General features: G+C 44.2%; 2 protein-coding genes across 2 annotated transcripts; one reads left to right on the top strand and one right to left on the bottom strand.

The window, feature by feature from the left end:
- Positions 1-1,789: 1,789 nt before the first annotated feature.
- On the bottom strand, positions 1,790-22,092 carry LOC115395747 (complement factor B-like). The gene is made up of 23 exons (XM_030101390.1): positions 21,975-22,092; positions 21,689-21,878; positions 21,284-21,453; positions 20,523-20,609; positions 20,138-20,260; positions 16,904-17,147; positions 14,795-15,024; positions 9,175-9,381; positions 8,893-9,078; positions 8,485-8,661; positions 7,808-7,894; positions 7,563-7,702; positions 6,529-6,673; positions 6,326-6,454; positions 5,844-5,954; positions 5,634-5,768; positions 5,136-5,233; positions 3,336-3,462; positions 3,058-3,196; positions 2,892-2,968; positions 2,216-2,386; positions 2,060-2,109; positions 1,790-1,984 (listed from the first exon to the last, which is right to left on the bottom strand). Exons 1-23 carry the CDS (start codon positions 22,090-22,092, stop codon positions 1,805-1,807), a joined length of 3,321 nt encoding a protein of 1,106 aa, XP_029957250.1. The 3' UTR covers positions 1,790-1,804.
- LOC115395623 (serine/threonine-protein kinase Chk1-like) lies at positions 12,077-19,544 on the top strand. Its single transcript, XM_030101242.1, is given in 15 exon segments — positions 12,077-12,142; positions 12,922-13,036; positions 13,264-13,290; positions 13,292-13,373; positions 13,496-13,560; positions 13,633-13,701; position 14,788; positions 17,709-17,897; positions 18,063-18,167; positions 18,236-18,319; positions 18,389-18,464; positions 18,548-18,713; positions 18,857-18,988; positions 19,168-19,269; positions 19,392-19,544. Coding segments are annotated over 15 exon segments (1,374 nt in total). The 5' UTR covers position 12,077; the 3' UTR covers positions 19,488-19,544.
- Positions 22,093-22,861: the final 769 nt, after the last annotated feature.

Here is a 22,861-nt window from a genome sequence, read left to right as displayed (position 1 = left end):
TTGAGGGATTGATATAGGACACCAGCGTTATTGTGGCGCTCAAAGAGAAGACGGAGGGGTTAGTGGGTCCTCGAGAGGGATTCAATAAGGAATGGACCTTGGTTTAAATTTCCTCTTTGTTTATAGCATCTCAGACCAGAAGAGGGTTTCATTCAATTACGCTTCCCCCATTTGTTCCTCCTCAAACAGTCTGTCTTCCTCTGCTTCTGCCTTCCTTTCTCATCACAAGGACCTCCTCCCTCTCTCCCAATTAAGGGAAAACTAGATGAATGTTCCCAGAGGGAGCCCAGCACATCAACTACTCACACACACACACACACACACACACACACACACACACACACACACACACACACACACACACACACACACACACACACACACACACACACACACACACACACACACACACACACACACACACACACACGTCCAGAAACTCCCTCTCACATGAAGGAGGCGGTTCACCGTGTCAAGCCATCCACACAGTGATGTTAGGTTATAGTCAATATGCATTAGTAAAGAGAATTGCTAAAAGCACATTTTTACAGATAAGGCCCGGCTGGGTAGCTGTACAGTGAAATAACATGATTTGAAGCCATGGACTGACTCTGACTGCAGCACATCATTTGTAATGTAATGGCCCCAGGACTGTAAAACGACAACCACCAGCAGAAAATAAAAAGACCCATTTGTTTTCATCTGAAAGCAGCAAAGACGTAGAAACAACTTCATTAAACAGTAGAAAAAATAATAATCTTAGAGTTCTAGTAAATTCAATTTGAACGATGTGACTTTGGCGTGCTTCCAGACTGAGCGTCCGCAGTGCGCAGGGCTGCACATGGAGCTGGAAGTCGTCCCTGAGTCACTGACCCGGGAGAGCCGGACAGCTCTATCAGCAAAGCTGAGCATCCATTAAAAAGTTCAGATGAAACCTTTTAATGCCAGAAGTAATTCCTTTAGCCATTTTCTTTCCTTGATGTGGCTTTGGGAAAAGCCTAATGGAGGGAAATTGTTCAATAACCTGCAATTCTGAGTACATCAACCATGTATGAAACAAAGCTTTCTTTTTGTAAAATAAGGCTTTGTTGGATCTCAAAATTAAGGAAAACGACAATTTACCTCACAAAGCAGCTACTTAAAGGTAAAAAAATGTAAATGGTGTTTGTTTGAGAGCGCACTGCTACCCAGACTGATGCGTTGTGTTCATCCAGTGAGGAGGGGATGGTTTGTACTCTTAACCTCATTGCCCTGAATGCTTTTCTCCGCACAGTCGGCTGCAGTGCTGCTGTGAAGAGATAAACCGTTTACGCAATGAGCTCATTGGGAGCATGAGGTTCACAACAAGTCCTGATCCAGCTGAGTTATTGCTACTTTTCCCTGAGCAAAAGCATTCTTAATACAGTTTCTGATGTATTAAATTCACTCTTCCAAAAAAAGAAAGAAAGAAAGAAATTGCTTTGTTGACGAAAATCCTTATATTTGAAGTAAACTCATCTATTTGAATAGATAAATTTGTCATCACATTAAAGTTATTAACCAAGAGATGTAATTATTAAAAACACAAACAGTCAATATTGAAAAAAATTCAGATATATTTTCATGTACAGATATTTTTTTTCAGTGATTCAGTACATTGACTCACATATCCAAGCTGTCGCATTTGCAGTTAAAACGTCAGAAATCAGTCAAATGAGCATTTGTATGAAAAGATTCGTTAGTGCATCAGTCATCTATGTTTTATTTAATATGGAATATAGTGCTACAAGAGGAATGTGGGAAAAATATACTATCGCCAACGTGCTTATTCGTTCAAAAACAAAAGGGGCGCATAAACATCCTGTGTGTCGTTTCCAAGAATAGATCTGAGAAAAGGGACGACTCTGAAAAGGTTGATGTGGAAGTCTCTGGAGGTCTTATCTGACTCAAATTTACCACCCAAATCCGTGCACAGATTCTTAGTTCCCCAGCTGACCACTGCGACCTGTGGAAGAGAAGCAGCAGAGAGTCAGCAAAAGAAAAGGAAATCTGAACTTCACTGAATATTTTAATGCTTTACCTGAATTGTCCGATTCTGATAGTTCTTGAAAACGGCACCTCCAGAGTCACCTGAATCATTAAAATACAAACACACACACGCAGAGTATAGCAATGAGCCAGTGTTGATGGGAAGCCTGATCATTCGCTGATTTCACTCACTACTAGACAAACACACCTTTACAAGCGATATGCTCTCTGCGATGGGAAATACCGCCAGTGCACAGGAAGTTCTCTGTCACCGCCTCCTCTGGGTTGTCCGTATCTATCCCCTGTGCTTCCAATGCATGTTTGATACATTCCTTTCTCTGCATCAACGAGTTGGAGGAACAATCAGATATTTGGAGTTCTGTGTCACACACAAAAATCTCAGCGGAAGTGCTTACATGATCGCCGAGCTTGGCAAAGACGTTCTTTTCACCTACTCCATCCCCAGTCCTTGTCAAGAAACTGAGTTCTTCAAAACTTTTCGTTAATAGAAGTTGTTCTATGAACAGAGAAGGCAAAAAAATAGAGTTTTTCCTTGATTATGCAAGTCCACATAAGTAGCAGAGGAAATTCTCTCGTCTCTTTGAAGCACTAAGCTCAACACAATAATATCAGATAAGAAATGATTAAATGTATTAAAGTATTACACTGATAGTAACTTGTTGGAAGCCCTGGCATTTTTTTTTTTTCAATATTGTACTGAAAATTGAGTTAATTGATTCATTAGAAGTTCATGAGTTTGTGAAATTATCGGCACCAAAACAACTCACTCAAGCAATCTCACTTGCCTAGCAGCTACTGCTGCGATTACACAGGACCGGCCCACAAAGCATCTCCCAGCTCTACATGTGGGGAAATCGCCTCACCTTGTTGTCTGCAAGTGGAAGCGCCGACCAGCTTTAGAGCGTCACTCGTCTCCTGAGTGCAAGGGATGCAAATAGGTCTGCAAATAAATGAAGGGGGGCAGGACGATTCATGTCACATCAAATCCAAGAATAAAGAGCAACTTTTACACGGACCACAGCAGCTCACCTCACTGAGGTGGAGATCTGAACGTCGTCCTCCAGCTGGATGAGAGCCACGTCATAGTCGTAAAACTCTTGCACACCTAAAGCTGCTTTCGCATCCACGTCGTAGTTGGGATGTAACTTGAAGTCTGCAACTTGTTTGACTGCAAAAAACAAAAAAAAGAAGTTTCCAGTTGTGTTTGCATAATCAGAATACATTAATTTGTTTCAGTGTGAAAACACCGATGCCAATTGCTGAACGGGGTTTTTTGAGCTGAACCAGAAACTGATCATTACCTCTGCCCTGTCCATCCTCTATCTCGACAGTCACATGCTTGGGTTCATCACCAAATTTGAAGCAGTGAGCGGCGGTGAGGACAAACCTCCGCGACACAAGAGAGCCGAAACACTTCCTTGGGCTTCCTTCATTCTTGAATAAGAGGTGATGAAGGAACATATGAGAAGGATTTTGAAAGCAAATTAATGGACAGTGAATTAAGACATAATGAAGGCTGAGGAGGACATTTCTATGCAGTTATCATATTTCAGTCATCCAAAGAAGGCATGTGGCTCGGCTGAGACGCTACTGAACATCTCAACAATCAAACAGTACAAATACAAACCTTAAAGGGGGTTAAGGTGTAAATTAATGATGGCCATTTCTATATCAAATATCTAAATGTAGCAGGAAAATAACAGCCAGGCAAATATTTAGGAACTCATTTTACACATCGACGCCTTCTTAAAATAATCGCCTAAGTCATTTTTTAAGACTTTTCAGGAAACACAAAAAACTGAACCATTGGTTGAATATATGATATTTACGAACAATGTTAATCAAAACAGCTATTCCAACAGATGCGTATTGACATACAAACAACAAAGTCAGTCAAACGTGCAACATGAGAGAATTCAATGACTTAGGCAAATTTTTGAACATGCTTTTGTGACTCAGGCAATTTTAAACCTTCTACCCTGTCAGGTTTAAAGTCCAACTAACAAACTAATTAGAGCTATCAATCTGTCAATCCTTCCACTTTACCAGATAAAACCATGAGTGCGAGATCCAGCTGTCCTGAGGGACACTTCGGACGGAACCAGCTACTAGATGGTTCGATTAGTCTTTCGCCCCTATGCCCAGGTCAGACGACCGATTTGCACGTCAGGACCGCTGCGGGCCTCCACCAGAGTTTCCTCTGGCTTCGCCCTGCCCAGACATAGTTCACCGGTTAAAATAACGTTTTGATACACACAGACCTGCGCATGCGCAGTGCTCCGCGGAAGGATATACTGGAGCACAGCAGTAGAAGCCATAGACTCAGCCGCTGTGCGCCGGTATATCCTTCCATGGAGCACCATGCTTGTGTAGATCTATGTGTATCAAAACGTTATTTTAACGGATTGAAAAGAAAACACGTCTTTTAAAATGTTTTATAGCCATTCAGATTTACTTCACGTGCTAATACGCTATCCCCTGGACCACTGGAAGGAGTATTTTGTCCACTTTCGTCAGTCCGGCTCTGTTTCCTATTGACTTCCAGCAATTGAGCTAAGCTAACTACGATGCTAACAGCTGGGAACCAGCCACTGGACGCGCAGACACTAAAAAGGTATTTATGAGCTTGTCTAACTTTGTCAAAGATAGGGAAAGGGTGTGGGTCAAAAATCTTCGGAGTATTCCTTTAAGAGGGTGAGGAGTTTTTTTCTCCCTCAACACAGCTAAAAAGCTTTGACCTGTAAACTCTAGAGAAAATGGCAACCAAATGCAGGGCCGGCTCTAGGCATAGGCGAACTAGGCGGCCGCCTAGGGCGCCACGTCCCGAGGGGGGCGCCGCGGTCGTACAAGGGGCGCCACGACGCTCTGTGTTCCGTGTGCCCCGCTGTGCAGCGGTCCGACGCACTGCGCTCCTCGTCCTCGGCGCTGCCCGGCACTGATCGGTATGGTTCGGCATCGCTCCTCAGCGCGCACCCCCCCCCCCCCCCCCCCCCCCCCCCCCGCTCAACAAATGTCGGGACCGGCCCTGACCAAATGGATCAAATTAAACTTTTAGGGGTGCTTTTGCAAATACATTTTACCCACTGGGGGAGTGAAGCAAAGCTTACCAGCACAACGATTAATGCGTACCATGGATACCTTCTTCTGGGGCTCTCTTCGTCATAACTTCTGTGAAGACCACAGAGGCCTTTGACCTCTTCCTCGTCTGCATGGAGCAAAAGTTCAATGCAGCATCATCAAATTAGATAACGTTTTCCACATTCCTTGAAGCACATGCATATATAGTAATCACTGTACACTTGTACACTGTACCCTTTGACGTTGAAGCTGAGCATTACGTTCACTTAAGGAGTCAGCTCTGGAGGCTCATCCCATTACAATAGATTATATGTCCTATGGGATACTTTGCCACATCTTTCCATCCCTGGTACATCAGGGGTATCAGAATAATAAGAGAAGGTTTTTTTCAGAAATAAGAGAGCCCTGCAGGCCTCCTCTTGTAATTGAAGAATATAATCTCTCCCTTGTGTCAGAGTGAAGACAAGAGAGAGTCCTGACAAGCAGAAAGCTGGTGAACAAACAGAACATCTACAAAGAAGACTCACCAATTATCTCATCAAAGGTTTCTTGTAGATTTTTGATGTCCTTCATTCTGAAGTAATGCTTGCCCTCTTTCCCCACAACCAGCGGCTGCAGGTCATCGTCAAAGATTTGAGCCCCGATGGCAAAAATATAAATATCTGCAGACAAATATCAGCGGCAAGGTTAAAGGTTGAGAGGGAAAAACAGATGCACAAATCAGAAGTGAAACTTACCGAGATGATCTTCTCTGTTTAGGTTTTGGGATTGAGCGGTGTGGTTCATGTACACCGTGTTCTTGATCCTTGCCACAGACGGTGCGGGTGACCCTCCCATGTTATACCCCCCTGCAGTTGAGAGACGTCAGTGAGGTAAAATGACAAATACGCAAAATAGAGAGAAACAAAGTAACTCTGACTGTTGTTGGCTGAAGCGGCATTAGTGCACAGGATACCCCAAGACGGTGTTTAACCCAAGGAGTTTACAGAGAAAGGGAACTCAGTGTTGCAGAATACAACAGAGAAACTATTGATGGTGGAAGTGGATTTTTCATAAGTTCACAATAGTAAAAATTTGGGGGCTAGAACCCAACATCTGCTACAGTTTCTGAATCTTGTTTTTCGTTTTTTTATTTTGGTGATATCCTGCCATGACTCCTTATAATGTCTATAGTGTCTAGTAAACAAGCTCAGTCAAGACAACACAAGTATGACATTACCGTCTGTGAAGATGAGAAAGACGTGGCGATGCTCCCTGAAAACATCTTCTCCAAGTTGAATCTTCAAGAATGCCATTTTCTCCAAGAACTTGTTGAAGACCTGGGTCAGATCCGTTCCAGTGTTTTTATCTACGAGCCAAAACACACACATACGTAAACACACACGGCTTCACATAAAATGTCCACATCTGTGTTTCTCTCACCATCTATTGTAAAGTCTTTCAACTTCTTTTCGACGGTGCTCAGAGTCACTCCGCCCCCAAAGAAATCAAGAATGTTGACGATTTCATATACTTCAGAAGAGAAAAACACTATTTCATAGTTTGGAGTCACGCTGTAGGACGAAATCTGCGGAAACATGAAAGAAAATGAATCGGCAAGGCGAGGGATCCCGCTCGAACTCCCGACACGTCTTTCTGAACACATGTTTAACTTGTGAAAAGTGCTGTGAGGTGTTTTGTTAATGCAACACCTCTGTGTGTTTCAAACTGCTTATGGTTGTTATTTTGTTAAGTAATTGATCCATTTATCAGCAGAAAGCTTTTCCTGAAGTGTGCCCTGAGACCAGGCCAGGGGACCGGAGCCAAAAGCCATCAGTCAAGATTATGATTTGTAATTCATAATGAAATTTACTTCTAATGGGCTGCAGCGCCGGCGGCCAAATTGAATGAGATAAAGTGTGTACATGTCATGTGTGTAGTGTGCCAAATGTGCTTCTAAAAGTGTGTCAAGAAACTTCATGCATTATTCGGTTCGTTTGGCTGGCATCCCCCTAGCTCCACACGGAGAGAGAGAGAACTGTACAGCGAAAACAAATCCTGAAGTTTTCCAGCCTCTTCGTAACACTCTCGATTCAGATGCTCATGTTCATTGCGAGGTCTAATGTCTGTTTATTCCTCATAACATCAAATGATTGATGAAGTGTCCAGACGAGTCTGACTGATTGCTGGATTTCCAACATGCTTTCTAACAAGTCAGCAAATTCAATGCCAGCACTCGTCTGTAATTTCACCCAGCGAGCATCCTCGGGCCCTTAAGCTGAGCCTGTAATCAGCAAAGTTATCCTGATCCAACGTCAGTCCAAGTGCCGTGTTCCTGGCTGCCAGTTCAGCATATTGTAAGACAGAGCTCCGTGGCAGTCCGCCTATCCATCATGCAAAATCTAAAAACTTTTATCATTGACTGTCAGAACAATTCCAGTAAAATCTGCAGGTCTGTGGAAAACTGGATTTCTCACCTTTCTAATAAGCTTTGTGACAGCATCTCTGGCTTTCTCGTACTGATCCTTTTCAATGCTCTCAGAAATATCCACAGCGATGTAGATGTTCAGTGTCCCATTTTTGGTAAGTCTGATTTTTCTTCCCTCCTGTGTGTCATCTGAACAACAACAAACACAGCATTGGCATGATTTGGGACGAATAAAACCTTTAATCTTTAGAATCTCATATCTTACATCCAACCAGAGAAAGAAGGAAAACTTACCAAGGGACTCTAAGGTGGTGAGAGTTTCTGTGATGGCACTCCCGAATGCCTGCGAAACCTCCAGTGGAGTATCGTAAGTGTGTTTGTCTGCAAGAAAAAAAAATCCCCCCCCAAAAAGCAGAAGTTTGCGTTAATCATGAAAAAGAGAAAACTGATTCAATGAAAGGTCAGGTTGAAGAAAAAGAGGAAGTTTGAGCTGGGGTGAGTTTAAAGTAGCTTTCATAGACAGGACGTTGTTCAAGGGCCACTTCCTCCAGTGTTTAGAACTTTTGCAATTTCTTACTTTAGTGACTCAGAGAAAAGGCCTGTCTGTGGTATAAATACAGGAAATCCCTGGAGTGAGTTTGACCATCTTCAAACTGGAGCCAAAGCACCCACCACAACATTATGGGTTAAAGGGTAAAGCAGTGTGTGTATTTTTATGCTATTTACTGCTGTGCACCCCAGGAAAGAATAACGATTACTGAAAGCAAGAACAATGACATCTGTCACTCAAAGAAAAAGAACTACAGAATGAAAAATAAAGCTGTTTCTATGAGTGATCTTAAAACTAGATATTTTATGTTTATTTTATTTTATATAATATTTTCAGCCTTGTGAGTGTTGGATTTCAGTCGACTAATGTGGTGAATTTCCATTAGACCTTCGGTAAATAAGTGCGCAGGTGTTTATCTTACAGTAGCACGCTGGCTCCTTGCCCGTCCACTGGCCGTTCTCCTGACACACTCTCGTCTTGGAGCCCACCAAAATCAGGTTGTCTTTGCAGTGGTATTTTACTGTGTCCTGAAAGTCAAATATGTTCCCTGTTCTTGTGGCACCGGGTGGGATTCCTGGGTCAGCGCAGATACCTGCAGCTTTAATAGGACAGAAAATAGATAAATGAGGAGAAATGTCCAGAATAAATCAGAAAACACAAATGAGGCTCCGTGTAAGAATGTTGATGGAATCATTTTTTCCTTTCACACTTTTTTGCGTGCTTGTGTTTGGCTTGTATATTTTTTAGTTTGACAAATTACCATGTTGTATTTGGTGTTGTATAAATTAAAATTGAATTGAAATATTGTCATTTCCAAGCGCAGACTTACTGTCTCTGCTGCAGATGGGGGTTTGTCCACTCCACTTCCCGTTGCTCAAACACACACGCCGGGAGGAGCCTCGCATCGTGTGTCCAGAGTAACATTCATACGTGGTCTCATTGCCCACAAAGTATTTCTCCTGAGGAGGCCACACACTTCCGTACTCCAGCACATTGGGGTCAGGACATTCGACAACTGTCAAGCAAACAAACAAATGAACAAAGAGGGTGTGACTCATCATGCATTCTGAGGACAAAAAAGTAAAAATGAGTGTTGAATGATGTTACTCACGCCTGCATCTCTGCTGTAAGAATCTTTTGGGCGCTGGTTTCCACTTGCTGCTGTTTTGACACAGACGGACCAGGGCGGGGTAGGGGTAGTAGCCTTCGGGGCAGTGGTAGATCAACATGCTGTCAACCTTCAGCTGCTTGGTCAGTGTGTAATGACCTCCCGCAATTTCAACACCATCTTCCGTGCAATCACTCCGAACCTCTTGACCTGGAAAGAAACAGCTTTGTCAGACAACTCCAACATTTTAGAACCTTTTTTTTTTTTGCCTCGGATACATGATTTTGGCATTCAAGGTTAAAACATTCACAGAGAGAACATGCAAACTCCATCATGAAAGGCCTTGGGGCAAAACTGTTTTCAAATTCCACTCTCGTAGGAAGAGTTTTAACCACTACACTGTCATGTAAATAAGCCTTACAGGCCTCAACTGGAGTACCGCTATCTATTGTTTGTATATAGTTGTACATTTATTAAAATAATCATCAAAACAATTTGATGTTGGCATTGAAAAAGTGAAGATTCGAGACATGACGTGTTCTAAATTCTGATTTTTGTTTCCTCATCAAATAATTGTTCACAATTGAAATATAAATTGAAAATACTTTTCAACAAATTCATGATTGTTAAACTTGAAAGCACAGAACCCATCACACATAACTGTTCTGTATCACAAAATATTTAAGTCAGAACCATAAACAATGTTTAAAATGTGTGCATTTGAAATCGTCATATATATCTTTAATCGAAAGGACAAACATATATACATACCCATTAAGAGGAAACATGACAATACAGCAAACAAACTCCAGCGGAGGAACTTTTCCATGTTCAACATCAAACTGACAAACTGCTGATGAATAACGGAGGGCTACAGGAGCTGTGGATATATTACAAAATGAACCGTGAGCTTCATAGAAAGAGACAGGACCCAGAACATCCTGGTAAATATTAACTATAGAACCAATAAAAGCAGATCAATGTATGCCCCTCTCAAGAAAAAAAAAAAAAAAAAAAGAAAAAGTCACAAAAACTGATATTTTCCATAAAGGTAATGTCATGTTTAACCTCAATAGTCATGACAATAGTCAAGTTTTTGCTGTTCTTTAAAATCAACTTGAACATTTTAACTGTATATATTTATAATTCACTGCTAAATAAATAGAGTAGTACTATGAAATTTAATTTGTACAAAAATATTAAAACATTTTCTTCAAAATAAAAAGAATCAACTAATAACATTAGAAACACAAGATAGTTAAATGCTGCACCATTTACCTGCTCAGTGTGGCTGTGGTTGCTCAAATATTTCAGTTTAGTTTGTTTCAGATTTAAGTAGGGCAAAGCTTTGCCATGATGACACTGGATTTTCCCCGATGTGTACACACAAAATCACATGGTCCCAAAGAGTATTGGGAAAGAAAGAGCAGTACAAACATTTGTTTTCATCATTTCCCAAAACCCAGAGGTATTGGCAGTTGACATGTTGATTCATCGATTGATTATTCACCCAGGTTAGCTTTTAGGTAATTACGTTGATTCACAACTGAACTTAGTAGGAAACCAAGAGACAAGCATCTGTTCAGTTCTATGTAATCCATAAATACCAACAACCCCATAGCACACGTTTATTTCTGCACACACATAATGACAGTGCTCTCCAAAAGTGTTCACATTTAATCCTTGTTTTTACAAAAACTTTTGCAAAAGATCCTCCTGACCTGAAGTCTGACTGTGTCACTCAGCATGTTTTCAGACTGCATCCCACCCTTCCTCAGGACAATTTATCCCTGCAGGCTGCATAGTCTAAACCCTCTTTTAGTATGGAAGACACCGTTGGGTAGTGAGCCCCAGTTAATTCTTTATAACTTATTCCCATTGTTGCTTCTTTTGAGGGACGCAGTACACCATCTTACTGTGTAAACTTGTATTGCAGGACTGGAGGTGATGAGAAAAGGGGAACTTTGGTAGGCAAACCACACATTTACCTTCCAAATGACTGATTGCTTAACGTTAGATTATATTTAATTTTCAAACTTTAATAGGCTGTGAAGAATAGTAATACTTGAAAAAGGAAAATGTAAACAATTTTCCAGTTGTTGCTGTTTAGTTGCTGTCGTTTCTTCGAAATGTTAACTTTGACACACATATGAAGATACATTGATAGATATTTTGTTAGAATACTAAATGAAGTTGTTCACAAAGGTCAATACACTTTTTGTTTCATTCAAGAATGTCAGTTTTTAAGGATCTATCAGCAAACCTGCATGTTCAGTTTGATGAGTCTGGTGATCACTGAGCAGGCCTTCAGCAGCTTTTGCTCTCTGCTACCTTTACTCTTGTAGTTTCCATGTTTGTAAAAGCCTCAACTCTATCGATTTTAATTCATTATTCCGCCCTGAAAGTGTTCATTCTGTGTCATTTCGGAGTCATAATGGTCAGGATGTGTTTTCACCCAGTTTTCAGCATTGACTGTGGTTGTTTCTGATGTTCGACAGCAGAGGGCGCCAAACCAAACAGGAAGTGACGAGCAGGACGGAAGTGACATCGATAAAACATTCCCGCGCCAAATTCATTACATGTTTTCTTCTTGAAGCCTCAGACGGATGAAAGAGTTTGGTTAATTTTTGCTCAAAGCTTCATGTGGAAACCTCTGCTGTGGAGAAACGCTGTGCGGGTGAGACAGACCAGTTTAACATTTTGCGACAATTTTTTTCTGGCTCCTGCGGCGCAACGTGACATTTAACTGCATGTCTCCTCCTCCGAGAGCGACCTCTGACAGGTTTAGAGATATCTGCCTCCACATGGTGATCTGAGGGAGCTTAACGTGCCGAGAAAAGTCATTTCAAGAGGTCATTATTGGGTCGTGACAGGTTGTGGATGTAAGGTTGTGTTTCTGGTGCAGCATGGTGGTCCCGTTCGTGCAGGACTGGGACGTGGTTCAGACTCTGGGAGAAGGAGCCTACGGAGAGTAAGAGTCCTTCTTTTATTTATAGAGCACACTGTACATTCATTCGTTTTTGCAACAACAGGCAAATGCATGAGAATTAGAGAATCACAATGCTGTTGAGTTTAAAATGTTTCCAGCCTCAGTGTGGATGTATTGAAATAAGCTGCCTGTAAAACTGAATACATTAAACCTACACTAAGGAACTTTTCAACCTTAATAAAACATTTTAATATCTTTTGTGATGATACTTCCACTTACAACTAGTTGAATGACCCCTCTGTCACGGGCTGAGGGCGTCAGTATTGCTTTCACTTGGACTAAGCAGCTGTGAGGAGGGTGGTAGGAATCCTGCACACTAAAAAGCTCCAAATGTGCGGACTGCTTTACGGCATGCGTCACATCTTGATATAACATTGTTTATCCACCATTAGATTCATTTAGATTCATTACCTCGTCGCTATCCATCCTTCACACAGCCCCTGGAAACAAATGAAGGCGAGTTCAGTCCGACAGCATGCCACCGGGAGCAGCAATTTACGACGCCACGCGCTAGTCCTCATGGGAACTGTAGTATTCAGTCAGGCAAAACACTACCACTTTTGTCCACTGGCGCCGCCAAAATCAACGAAAACTGAAAGTTCCTTAGTGTTGCTTTAAGTCATGAATTTCTTTTTATTTATACAGACTGCTGTGGCGGTTATTAGTCTGACTCCATTTTAACAAATGCATAAAACAATACTCACCTCTCCTTGCTTATCTTTGTTGTTCCTACTGAGAATTCCTTTTGTTTATGTTGTCAGAGTGAGGCTGCTGGTAAACAGACAGACGGAGGAAGCTGTTGCTCTGAAGGTGATCGGCACCTCACAGGCCAAAGACTGCAATGAAAATGTCAGGAAGGAAGTTTGCATCCACAAGGTAGGTCGGCTTTACCTTCAGTAAAACTGCTGTTAGCTGGTGCACTGCTCACCATGGCAGTGATCGATGTTGATTTAAAGAAGAAAACATTAGTAGCGGAAGGTTTTAATGAGTTTATTATGGAGGAATCTTCATTTGCTTATCTCATCAAGTCCTGTTCAGATCAAGCAGTCTTTTGTGTTGTAATGTCATCCTCATGTCTCCGTTTGATGTTTTTGCCTCGGAAGATGCTCAGCCATCCCAACATTGTTCGTTTTTTTTGGCCACCGGAAGGAAGGACCGACGGTCTACCTCTTCCTGGAGTACTGCTCGGGAGGAGAGCTGTTTGACAGAATCGGTAGAACAAATGACACGAATCTCCATTTTCTTGTTCAACTTCTTGGTATCACTTGGAAAACTTGTTTTTTTCTTTTCACCTTGACCTTTGAAGCCTCCTCTCTGCCTTTGCTTTCTGGTTAGAGCCCGATGTGGGGATGTCGGAGACGGACGCTCACAGGTTTTTCCAGCAGCTGATATCGGCGGTGGTGAGCGAATCATACCTGAGTGTGACTTCAAACTTTTGTTCCTGCTCATGTTTGAATTCTCCACCTTTGCAGGAATACCTCCACAGTGTTGGCATCACCCACAGAGACATCAAACCAGAAAACATTTTGCTGAATGACAAAGTGTTACGGCCCTGGAGCCGTCTTGGTTCTGAGTGCTCTCCTGCTCTGCACCTCACCTCCCTTGTTGGAATCAGCCATGCCAGGTGGAGCCAATCAGCTAATCACCGGCAGCATAAGAAGCTGCTGCCTGTAGAGGAGTGGGGACCAGTGGCTCCTGGCCTCCTGCACCGTCACGTCCTGAGCCAGCTTGTTTGTTATTTTGCTCATTGTTTTCTTTGGTTCTTTTTTTCCTTTGTTGGATACCTCACCATTATTTTTTGTAAATAAACCACTACCTTTTTGAGCACCATCACCCAGCTCCGCTGCCTCTCCTTTCGCAACCTCCTGACCCGGCACTGACAACAGCCGATCGTGCCCTCGGCACGTAACATTTGGGGGCTCGTCCGGGATCCATGGTTGTTGCTGTGGGTCGCACGAGCTGGTGTGTTTGGAACTGTGCATTTTTGGGTGAGTTGGGTGTTCCTTTTGCAGTTTGCACTTTTTGTTAAACATTGCGTACCCAGACGAGACTAGGGGTGTTCAGCTTGGCTGTCACACAGCCATTCCATCGGCACCTGTTTGTTTTTTTAGTTTGTTGTTTTTGGGGTGTATCCCGGGTGGGGTGAAAACTCGAGCCTGGTAAACCCCAGAAGACAGAATAGGTGAGTTTTGGGTGGCTAGGATTCTGGGTGTTGCTTTGTTTTGTGCACTGCTTTGTTGGTTTTTTTCTTCCCCTCCCCCAAGCGGGCTCATGTGTATGGCGGGTTTGTGTGTGTGACGTGTGTGTGCGGGTAGGTCGTTGTCTGCGCTCCTTAGCTTTCTCCATTGGGGGTGTGCGCTGTGTGGCTTGATTGGAGTCAGGTGCTAATGAGCTGACTGTGGATGACAGTCAGCTGTGGTTTTGTCCAAGCCTTGACGTGATCTGTTAGGGGTTGAGTCATGGTGTTTGACTTGCAGGCGTTTGTGGCTAACCCCACATTTGAGGTTTTCTATGATTGCCGGAAATGTGATTTGCTGGACATTGCTCGACATTATGGCATTGTGATACCCTCGGCCCTGCGGGTGAATGAGGTGAGGGATGCTGTGCTGTCCGGTCTAGTTGGCAAGGGTGTACTTGTTTTGCCTGAGTATGACGAGGCGGTGACGGTACCGGGAGATGCAGGGGCGTCCTCGGTGCTTCTTGGCGTGGTTGCGGAGGGGGCCGTGGCGCGCGACGATTCCCAGCCTAAGTTAGCGGGTGACGCTGAGGAGAAGCCCGGAGCCCGATCGTCTGCGAGCTCCAGTTCTTCTTCATCCCCGCGTACCGGAATTTCCCGGGTGGAGGTGGGAGTCCGAGTTGCTCGACTCAAGAGAGAGGAGAAGGAGAGAGAGCGGGAGTTTCAGCTCAGGCGTGAGCTGGAACTTAAGAGGCTGGGGTTGGATGCTGCCACCGCTAGAGAGGTGGAGATCAAGAAAGTGGAAGCTGAAGCTGCCACCGCTAGAGAGGTGGAGATCAAGAAAGTGGAAGCTGAATCTGCTCTCAAAATACGTCAGCTGGAGCTACAAGCGGCACGGGTTAGAGGCGCAGAGCAGCCAATTACTGCGTCCCGCGATGCGTTCGATGTTTCCAAAAATATTCAGTTGGTCCCTGCATTTAGAGAAGCCGAAGTGGAGTCTTACTTCGGGGCCTTCGAGCGTATTGCGTGCGCGCTGCACTGGCCACCGGATGTTTGGGCAATTTTGCTACAGTGCAAACTGGCTGGTAAAGCTTTGGAAGCTTGTGCATCCCTGTCAGTCTCGGACAGTCTTATTTATGACATCCTAAAAGGCGCTATTCTCAGGGCGTACGAACTTGTCCCGGAAGCTTACAGGCAGAGATTCAGAGGCCTCAAGAAATCCTTTGCCCAGAGTTTCGTGGATTTTGCCCGAGAAAAGTCCTTGTTGTTCGACGGGTGGTGCTCAGCTACCAAAACTACAAGTTTTGATGCTCTGCGTGAGTTAGTCCTGCTCGAAGATTTCAAGAACTGTCTTCCTGAGCGTATACTCATCTATCTAAATGAGCAGAAAGTATGTACGCTCCAGCAGGCTGCCATTTCCGCAGATGAGTTTGCCCTTACTCACAAATCCGTCTTCAAACGTGATCATGTGCCAACCACCAATCAAGACGAAGAGCCTGTGCAGCCAGAGTTATCCACCAGTCCGAAATCAAGTAGGCCGAAGCAATGCTTCTACTGTCACAAAACTGGTCACCTAATATCAGATTGTGACGTGCTCCGTCGACGCAGGTCGACCGAGCCAAAACCCAAAGGGGTTGCTCTGGTTAAAACTTGCCCAGCTGGTCCCACTGCTGTGTCTCCTCTGCCTGCCACTTCTCCTGATAAGTGTTTCAAGCCATTCATCTTTGAAGCATTCGTTTCAGTCCCAGGAGAATCCAAGCTTCCAGTCAGAGTCCTGCGTGACACAGGTGGTTCGCAGTCATTCATTCTCTCTGGTGTCCTGCCTCTTGGCCATAAGACCGATTGTAAAGTGAGCACTGTAGTGAGAGGTATTGGGTTGGACTACGTGCCAGCCCCTTTGCATAACATCCACTTCGAGTCTGACCTGGTGAGTGGAGTGTTTCCGGTGGCTGTAAGGGACCGGTTTCCGATTGATGGGGTGGATGTCATTTTAGGAAACGACATTGCTGATGGAAAGGTCTATCCTTCTCCTGAGGTGGGCTCCCAGCCAATCGTTGGTCCACATGATGATCTGGCGAGTCAACATCCTGATGTTTCCTCCGTGAGTGTCCTGTCTCGAGCACAGGCTAAGAAAGTGACCCAGGAGAGTGTTGTTGACTTGGGTGACCCTGTCTGTGGTCCCATTTTCCCCGGGGATTGTGTGCCCCCTTCTGGTCTCGTGGAAAATGGTGTCAAAGTGAAGCCCAGAGCTGAAAAACCAGAGGGTGTTCCTGGTGTTCCTCCACCTCTAACTCGTGGCCCCCTGAAGGAGTTAAAGGGCCGATTGTTGTCTTCGAGTCTGTCTGGAGGTGGTGCACCGGACTTTGTTTCAAAGCGTAGGAAACGGCGGCAGCAGGGCACCGTATTAGCTCGGAAGGCGCTGTCTTCTTCCCAAGCTAAGAAGAAGCGATTTGATGGAAAGGTCGCCATGAACCTGGACAGCCGCCGGACCAAGCAGAGGACTGGTGCGTCGGGTGCTGCGCCTGGTACAGCCCCGCTGCGTGATATTTCGGCACATCGATGGGCACGTCCCATCGGTGTTGAGGTAACTGCTTCCGCTCAGGGGGTGTTTGCTCCTCTGATCCTGGCCCCCCTGCTCGCTGCGCCTCCTCTTCTCCCTGTGTCCAGGTGTCCCGTCCCAGTGGTGGTTCCTGGTGGTCCGTATCCGTCGGTGGTTCCTTCCTTCTGCCCTGGACCGGTTGTCCATGCTGTCCTGGTCATCAAGCCTGTCGGACGGCCTCAGCCATGGCTGCCCATTTCCCACGTTATTGGCTAAAGAAGTTATGCATCACAAGAAGGAAACAAGGCGGTCAACCGGTGGTGCTGATGGACATTTTTATCTTATTTTTGGGAGGTGTTGGTGATGATTTTAAGTGGGGGGGTGTTACGGCCCTGGAGCCGTCTTGGTTCTGAGTGCTCTCCTGCTCTGCACCTCACCTCCCTTGTTGGAATCAGCCATGCCAGGTGGAGCCAATCAGCTAATCACCGGCAGCATAAGAAGCTGCTGCCTGTAGAGGAGTGGAGACCAGTGGCTCCTGGCCTCCTGCACCGTCACGTCCTGAGCCAGCTTGTTTGTTACTTTGCTCATTGTTTTCTTTGGTTCTTTTTTTCCTTTGTTGGATACCTCACCATTATTTTTTGTAAATAAACCACTACCTTTTTGAGCACCATCACCCAGCTCCGCTGCCTCTCCTTTCGCAACCTCCTGACCCGGCACTGACAACAGCCGATGGTGCCCTCGGCACGTAACACAAAGGTAGGATACTGATTCCTCTTGAATTGTTCAAACTATCTTGATCGTGATCTTTTGCTGTTTTTCTTTTTCTTTTTGAGATGACCTGAAGCTGTCAGACTTTGGCCTGGCCACCGTGTTCCGCTTCCGAGGCAACGAGCGTCTCCTGAATCGACTCTGTGGAACTTTGCCGTACGTGGCTCCAGAGCTTCTCAGCCAGACGGAGTACAAAGCTCAGCCTGCTGATATCTGGGCTTGTGGGATCGTCCTCACTGCCATGCTGGCCGGAGGTAACGCTGCTCCTCTGTAATCCCGCAATACGGCGCAGCTTTGAAACTTTCTGAATTGAAATGTTTCCCCAAATTATCAGATTGAAGTTGAAGACGTTTGAAGCTGCTGATGTTGTCGGGTGTGTGACATGTTGTCAGTCAGGCGGATGTTGCTTGTCTTATCAGAGCTGCCGTGGGACCAGCCCACTGAGAGCTGCCAGGAGTATTCAGACTGGCTTCAGAAGAAAACATACCTGACTCCTTGGAAGAAAATACAGCTGATGCCTCTTAGTAAGTCCAAAATCACATTACTTGTAATTTGAAGTTGTTGTGACGCCGTATTCCACTTGTCCCATCAGGTTTGTTGTCTAAATTACTGATGGTGAGCCCAGATGCACGTATCTCCATTGCGGACATACAGAAAGACCGCTGGTTCACTCACGGTGAGTGCCAAAGCCATCGTGACATTATGGCGTATCCCCACAGGACTGATGTCTGTGTGTTTTTTGCAGGTGTGAGGGATCCTTTGATCTCAGGGGGGAACAAACCTCTCCGATCTGATGTGGGACTCGCATCCCGCTCCAGCAGGTCCAAGCGCCGTCTCTCTCGTCTCACGTCAGCCTCGTTTCTTTGTCCGCTGCAACCTGAGGGTCATTTTCTTCTCTTCGCAGTGACGACAGGATGCAGTTTTCCAGCTCTCAGCCTGATCTGGCTGCAGGCGGACTAGAAGCCTTATTAATTGCTCAACCCAGGAGTCAGGTTTGCTTCTCACAGCCGACCAAACTGGAGCACATGTTACTGGGTAGTCAGCTCCTCTGCACGCCAGGAGCCAGCCAGGTAAATCCACAGTCGGTACTGTGCTGGTCTGATGCTGTTCTTTTTTTTTGTCCAGTAATATATATTTATATCTTTATTACAATTTGAGCAACTCTAATATCAGTTCTTTTTTGCACAAAAACCGTCTTTCTTTCTGTCAACAGTCACCCTGGCAGAGATTGGTGCGAAGAATGACGCGTTTCTTCACCACAGTCAATGCCGAGGCCTCCTTATCTTCCCTGAAAGACACTTGTGAAGGCCTGGCACTGGGCTTCAAACTTACCTGCACCAAGCAGGTACATTCAAACCAACGCACACAGAATTTGGAGGCTTTCAAGCAGCTGCTCGCATGTTTTCAGAAATATTCGACTCAAGCATGAATCGGTTTCAGCTCACATTTACCGAATTTCTTTTGGTTGCTATAATAATCCATCAGAACTCTTTGGTTTCTGATAACGTGTTCTTTTCCGCGCAGGTGACGGTGAGCACGCTGGACAAGCGCAACAACAAACTCATCTTCAAAGTTTATCTGCTGGACATGAATCAGTGGGTAATGCTGGACTTCAGGCTGTCGAAGGTAACTTTCCAGTTCCGAAAAACGTTCTGTTTGAAAGTACAGCGGCCGTCTCGGTTAAAGCTCGTCAGGCTTCAACCCCCGCCTTTTGTTCTGAAGCCGTCTGTCTCACTGCGTTCCTCCAGGGCGATGGTTTAGAGTTCAAGCGCCTTTTTGTGAAGATAAAACAGAAGCTGGGCGACATCGTCAGCACTCAGAAGATTTTGCTTCCCCTCAGCTGAGCGGCTGCCTCCAACGAACGCGCTCTGCAGCGGACATTGAAGCGAAGACCTGTACATTGTATATGTTCTGTTCACGACTGCATGCAGCTCATATTTTTTTGTTGTTTTTACTGTAGTTTGATGTTTAAGAGGTAAAAACTTGAGTCACGTACTTGTCTTCTTCATGTGATCGTTAAAATTATGCAGTTGTTCTTTTAGTAAATGTGTTTGAAAGACGTTCAACTGAGTCCACTTTTCAACAAAGAGTGTGTGTGTGGGCTGCTCTCACAGGTCAGGTTGTTAAGCCCTGTGTGTTAACAATAAATTACTAAAGGCATTCTTTGGGCATTAAATGGTTTGATTCAGGTAATGCAATCACAATCACACAGTGGAAATCAACACCAAGACTTCATTGTTATATCTGACGTGTTCAGTTTTTTGGACCCACTTCTTTGTTTTACCTTCCTGAAGACGGGGAGAAATAAAAAAAACTAGACTTATCAGTGAACATATCATGTGCTTTACTGTGTAGAGATTACCGGTTTGTCTCTGTCCAGGTTTGAAATGACTGTGGAGTATGCAGTAGCAGCCATTGCAGCTGAGTTGAGACAAAAAAAAAAAGACAACTACTGATGAACCAATGCGTCGACCCAGAAGGGATTATTAAGAGCCGGTAGTTTGGACAGTGATGGTGACGTTAACAGGCTCGTTATCGTCTTCGAGCGGAGGGGCGCTGGGGGTGACGCTCGGGGGTGAGGTGAAGGGCGAGGCAGCGCTGGGTAAAATGGTTGGGCCTGGAAGAGACCAATGTCAAGTTTCAGTTTCACGATCTGCTGACGGGTTTCATGGTGCAGTTGGTTTAATACAATAACAATATAATATCCACAGCGATGTAGATGTTCAGTGTCCCATTTTTGGTAAGTCTGATTTTTCTTCCCTCCTGTGTGTCATCTGAACAACAACAAACACAGCATTGGCATGATTTGGGACGAATAAAACCTTTAATCTTTAGAATCTCATATCTTACATCCAACCAGAGAAAGAAGGAAAACTTACCAAGGGACTCTAAGGTGGTGAGAGTTTCTGTGATGGCACTCCCGAATGCCTGCGAAACCTCCAGTGGAGTATCGTAAGTGTGTTTGTCTGCAAGAAAAAAAAATCCCCCCCCCAAAAAGCAGAAGTTTGCGTTAATCATGAAAAAGAGAAAACTGATTCAATAAAAGGTCAGGTTGAAGAAAAAGAGGAAGTTTGAGCTGGGGTGAGTTTAAAGTAGCATTCATAGACAGGACGTTGTTCAAGGGCCACTTCCTCCAGTGTTTAGAACTTTTGCAATTTCTTACTTTAGTGACTCGGAGAAAAGGCCTGTCTGCGGTATAAACACAGGAAATCCCTGGAGTGGGTTTGACCATCTTCAAACTGGAGCCAAAGCCCCCACCACAACATTATGGGTTAAAGGGTAAAGCAGTGTGTGTCTTTTTATGCTATTTACTGCTGTGCACCCCAGGAAAGAATAACGATTACTGAAAGCAAGAACAATGACATCTGTCACTCAAAGAAAAAGAACTACAGAATGAAAAATAAAGCTGTTTCTATGAGTGATCTTAAAACTAGAGGGAAGTGCAAAAAAAAAAAAAAAAAGCAGGAAATAGATGATTAAGAAAACTTTGCTCAGTCAAAGTGTAATTTACTGTTTTACAAATAAACTGAAAACCAAATTAACATATTTTCAGCCTTGTGAGTGTTGGATTTCAGTCGTCCAATGTGCTGAATTTCCATTAGACCTTCGGTAAATAAGAGTGCGCAGGTGTTTATCTTACAGTAGCACGCTGGCTCCTTGCCCGTCCACTGGCCGTTCTCCTGACACACTCTCGTCTTGGAGCCCACCAAAATCAGGTTGTCTTTGCAGTGGTATTTCACTGTGTCCTGAAAGTCAAATAAGTTCCCTGTTCTTGTGGCACCGGGTGGGATTCCTGGGTCAGCGCACATACTTGCAGCTTTAATAGGACAGCAAACAGATAAATGAGGAGAAATGTCCAGAATAAATCAGGAAACACAAATGAGGCTCCGTGTAAGAATGTTGATGGAATCATTTTTTTCCTTTCACACTTTTTTGTGTGCTTGTGTTTGGCTTGTATATTTTTTAGTTTGACAAATTACCATGTTGTATTTGGTGTTGTATAAATTAAAATTGAATTGAAAAATTGTCATTTCCAAGCGCAGACTTACTGTCTCTGCTGCAGATGGGGGTTTGTCCACTCCACTTCCCGTTGCTCAAACACACACGCCGGGAGGAGCCTCGCATCGTGTGTCCAGAGTAACATTCATACATGGTCTCATTGCCCACAAAGTATTTCTCCTGAGCAGGCCACACACCTCCGTGCTCCAGCACATTGGGGTCAGGACATTCGACAACTGTCAAGCAAACAAACAAATGAACAAAGAGGGTGTGACTCATCATGCATTCTGAGGACAAAAAAGTAAAAATGAGTGTTGAATGATGTTACTCACGCCTGCATCTCTGCTGTAAGAATCTTTTGGGCGCTGGTTTCCACTTGTTGCTGTTTTGACACAGACGGACCAGGGCGGGGTAGGGGTAGTAGCCTTCGGGGCAGTGGTAGATCAACATGCTGTCAACCTTCAGCTGCTTGGTCAGTGTATAATGACCTCCCTCAATTTCAACACCATCTTCCGTGCAATCGCTCCGAACCTCTTGACCTGGAAAGAAACAGCTTTGTCAGACAACTCCAACATTTTAGAAACTTTTTTTTTTTTGCCTCGGATACATGATTTTGGCATTCAAGGTTAAAACATTCACAGAGAGAACATGCAAACTCCATCGTAAAAGGCCTTAGGGCAAAACTGTTTTCAAATTCCACTCTTGTAGGAAGAGTTTTAACCACTACACTGTCATGTAAATAAGCCTTACAGGCCTCAACTGGAGTACCGCTATCTATTGTTTGTATGTAGTTGTACATTTATTAAAATAATCATCAAAACAATTTGATGTTGGCATTGAAAAAGTGAAGATTCGAGACATGACGTGTTCTAAATTCTGATTTTTGTTTCCTCATCAAATAATTGTTCACAATTGAAATATAAATTGAAAATACTTTTCAACAAATTCATGATTGTTAAACTTGAAAGCACAGAACCCATCACAGATAACTGTTCTGTATCATAAAATATTTAAGTCAGAACCATAAACAATGTTTAAAATGTGTGCATTTGAAATCGTCATATATATCTTTAATCGAAAGGACAAACATATATACATACCCATTAAGAGGAAACATGACAATACAGCAAACAAACTCCAGCGGAGGAACTTTTCCATGTTGAACATCATTCTGACAAACTGCTGATGAATAACGGAGGGCTACAGGAGCTGTGGATAT

This window comes from Salarias fasciatus, chromosome 10 (assembly GCF_902148845.1).
Source record: "Salarias fasciatus chromosome 10, fSalaFa1.1, whole genome shotgun sequence".
NCBI classification, from domain to species: Eukaryota; Metazoa; Chordata; class Actinopteri; order Blenniiformes; family Blenniidae; genus Salarias; species Salarias fasciatus.
This window is presented reverse-complemented; position numbering and strand designations above follow the sequence as displayed.